We start from the raw sequence: 3,601 nt of genomic DNA, 5'->3' as shown, positions 1-3,601 counted from the left end.
ATAAATTCTTATAAAGATTTTATCCTATTTTTAAATTATATATATATATATATATATATGTATATATATATATATACATATATATATATATATGTTATTCTTTTACTTGTTTCAGTCATCTGACTGAGGCCATGCTGGAGCACTGCCTTAAAGGGTTTTAGTCAAAGAAATCGAACCCAGAACTTATTCTTTGCAAGCCTGGTACTTATTCTATTGGTTTCTTTTGCTGAAGTGCTAGGTTACAGGGATGTAAACATACCAATATCGGTTGTCAAGTAATGGCGGGAAATGGGGGGAACACAAACACATGCACACATCAATATATGCATATATACGACAGGCTTCTTTCAGTTTCTGTCTACCAAATCCCTTCACAGAGCTTTGGTCGGCCCAAAGCTATAGTAGAAGACATTTATCCAAGGTGCTATGCAGTGGGACTGAACCCAGAACCATGTGGTTGGAAAGCAAGCTTCTTACCACACAGCCATGCTAACACCTATTTATATATATATATGTGTGTATGTGTATGCAGGCGTAGCTGTGTGGTAAGAAGTTTACTTTCCAACCACGTTTCTGGGATCATAGTGTGGAACCCTGGGCATGTGCCTTCTGCTATAACCTCAGGCCGACCAAAGCCTTGTGAGTAGATTTTGCAGATGGAAACTGAAAGAAGCCCATTGTATATAGACATATATGTATGTTTGTGTTTGTGTTTGTCCCCCACCATTGCTTGACAACCGGTGTTGGTGTGTTTATGTTTCTGTAACTTAGTGGTTCAGCAAAAAGAAATCAATTGAATAAGTACCAAGCTTAAAGAAATAGATAAGTCCTAGGGTTGATTGATTCAACTAAAATTCTTGAAAGCGGTGCCCCAGCATGGCTGCAGTTTAATGACTGAAAGCTAGTAACAGATAAAAGGTATATATATATAATTAGACTCCAAGGAGACTGGTGTTTGTCTGGATAGAACTTGATTTGTTTAGTAAAATTGAGAGAAAGACTACAGTGACCTTGTTGGGTGGAGTAGAAAATTCCAGTGTTTCAGACAGAGTCCTTCAGGGAAAAGTTGACAGAAGTGAAATTATAAAAAAAAAAAAACCCTAAAAAAAACAGAAAAACCAGATAATGTAGAAATAGATATTATCCTTATCTTTCTATCAAAATATTCCACTTGCACAAAAATATTCCTATAACAAAATATCTCCATTGCAGGCCGAATTTGTCCGAGTGGATCATGATTATGTACTGAAAACTGCGGAGGTTGCTAAAGCCAGTGGATGTAAACATTTCTCAGTTGTGTCTTCGAATGGAGCGGATAGGAACAGCAATTTCTTTTACAGGCGAGCAAAGGTGAGTGATGATGGCATCTTCTGAAAGTCATAGATGCTGTTTTTTGATTTTATAAGCTTGTCTACAAGTGGTAGAGATTTTGAATTAAAAAATGGGATCAAATTTGTTGTTGGCAAAATGGTGGATAATCTTGAGGTTTTCTCCCAATTTAGCTGATAAACATTGAAGTTGTATTCTATCAATGCTCAGAAATAAGACTTTCAAGTTACAGTGACTGACTGAGAGCTGGTATTTGTCTGGTTACATGTCTCTGGTCACTTTCCTATTGACCAATATTCTGGACAAGATGGGAGTTTCAGACTGGATATGCAAACTGTAAATGTGGACATACCTTATTAATATATAGCTTTAACCCTTTAGCATTTAAACCAGCCTTATCTGGCCCAATTATTCTATCTATTTTATATTCAAACTGGCCAGATCCGGCCTCTCACACTTTCCTAACAATGTTATTCTTAAAATGAGCAATCACATCATTAAAATCTCAAAGCTATGAGGTCATGCACAACTAATTCAAATCAATGTGAATAAATAAGAATTACATTTGACAGAATAATCTGAAAGCTAAAGAGTTTTATAGAAAGCTCATGAATGGCTGACAAAGATTTTACTGAATGATAGTAACACACCTGTGGCCTTTTTGCTGATTTTTGGAAATGTGTGTCAGCCAACACAGATTATTGTCGACAATAATGTGTAGGTCATATCTTCCAGCAGATTTCTTAGGGTTTGTGTTGTAGTGGTAGTAGATTAATCCTGGGATTTTCCTCTCAAATTGTATAGTTGTACAGTTGTCTACGGCCATCTTAAGTTGTCAGTCAACAGTCCTTTGCTGCTGCACTGCGTCCCAATACAGGAAAGATTTAGAGCATATGGCATCTGTTCTTTTTTTGTTTTCAAGGTACAGCTAAATGTAGTGTTTCTTTTACTTGTTTCAGTCATTAGACTGTGGCCATGCTGGGGCACTGCCTCGATTGTCTAGTGTGTGTGTGTGTGTGTGTGTGTGTGTGTGTGTGTGTGTGTGTTTAACTCAGCAATATACTTTTAAGTTGGCATCTGTTTCATTAATATATACAACAAACAGTAAGAAACCAAGTGCAGATCCTTGCAGGTGGGGGTGGGGTGGGGGCTCCACATGTCATCGCTTGATGATAGTAAAAGTTTTTGTAGTGATGATGGTAGTAGGGATAAAAGGCTGATGATAAAAGGTGATGAAAGTGGTTGTGATGGTGGTGATTTAAGGTTGTCATTGAGGTGATGAAAGTGATTGTGGTGATAGTGGTAATGATGGTGCTAGTGGTGATAATGATTGTTTTATACACACACACACTCACACACACACACACATGCATGCACATGCACACATTATATAACGAATACAAACAATGAGACACTGTTTGTCTTTCTTTCAGGGTCTTATGGAAGAAACTTTGAAAGTTATGCATTTCCAGAGACTCTCCATATTTCGACCAGGGTAAGTGATTTGCTTATTCTTTCATCATATTATTTATTTGTCCAATGTTAGAAGTTCACTGGCTGTGTAGTATCCAGCACTACATTATCCAAGGTGTCCTTCCATCATCATCATTATCGTTTAACGTCCGCTTTCCATGCTTGCATTGGTTGGACGCTTTAACTGAGGACTGGCAAGCCAGGTGGCTGCACCAGGCTCCAATCTGATCTGGCAAGGTTTCTACAGCTGGATGCCCTTCCTAACACCAACCACTCTGAGAGTGTAGGGGATGTTTTTTACATGCCACAGGCACGTGGGTGAGTGAGGCAGCACTAGCAATGATCACACTCAAATGGTGCTTTTTACATGCCACCAGTACAGGAGCCAGTCTGGCGGCACTGGCACCAACCACATTCGAATGGTACTTTTTATGTGCCAGTCAGGTGACACTGGCACTGGCATCGGCCATTACTATGATTTCATTTGACTCAACAGGTCTTCTCAAGCACAGCACATTGCTTGGCAATTGAAGGGTACTTTTAAACAGGCCAGTTATGCAACATTGGCATCAGCCATGGCTACGATCTCACTTGGCTTGCCAGGTCTTCTCAAGCACAGCATATCTCCAAAGGTCTTAGTTGCTTGTTGTTGCCTCTGTGAGACCCAATATTTGAAGGTTGTGCTTCACCACCTCATCCCATGTCTTCCTGACTCTACCTCTTCCACAGGTTCCCTCCATTGTTAGGGTGTGACACTTTTTCACTTAGCTGTCCTCATTCATATGTAACACATGACCAT

At 39.2% G+C, this 3,601-nt stretch overlaps 1 protein-coding gene across 1 annotated transcript in view; it reads left to right on the top strand.

Moving 5' to 3' along the window:
• LOC106878646 (oxidoreductase HTATIP2) overlaps positions 1-3,601 on the top strand; it is a 31,382-nt gene that overhangs the window by 20,894 nt on the left and 6,887 nt on the right. Inside the window, exons 4-5 of the mRNA XM_014927929.2 lie at positions 1,213-1,350; positions 2,763-2,824. Coding sequence (XP_014783415.1) covers positions 1,213-1,350; positions 2,763-2,824 — 200 coding nt within the window. The remainder of the gene's footprint in view (positions 1-1,212; positions 1,351-2,762; positions 2,825-3,601) is intronic.

The sequence above is a fragment of the Octopus bimaculoides genome, chromosome 24 (genome assembly GCF_001194135.2).
Source record: "Octopus bimaculoides isolate UCB-OBI-ISO-001 chromosome 24, ASM119413v2, whole genome shotgun sequence".
Lineage (NCBI taxonomy): Eukaryota > Metazoa > Mollusca > Cephalopoda > Octopoda > Octopodidae > Octopus > Octopus bimaculoides.
Note: the sequence above shows the minus strand (reverse complement) of the source record. Positions and strands in the feature narration are given on the sequence as shown.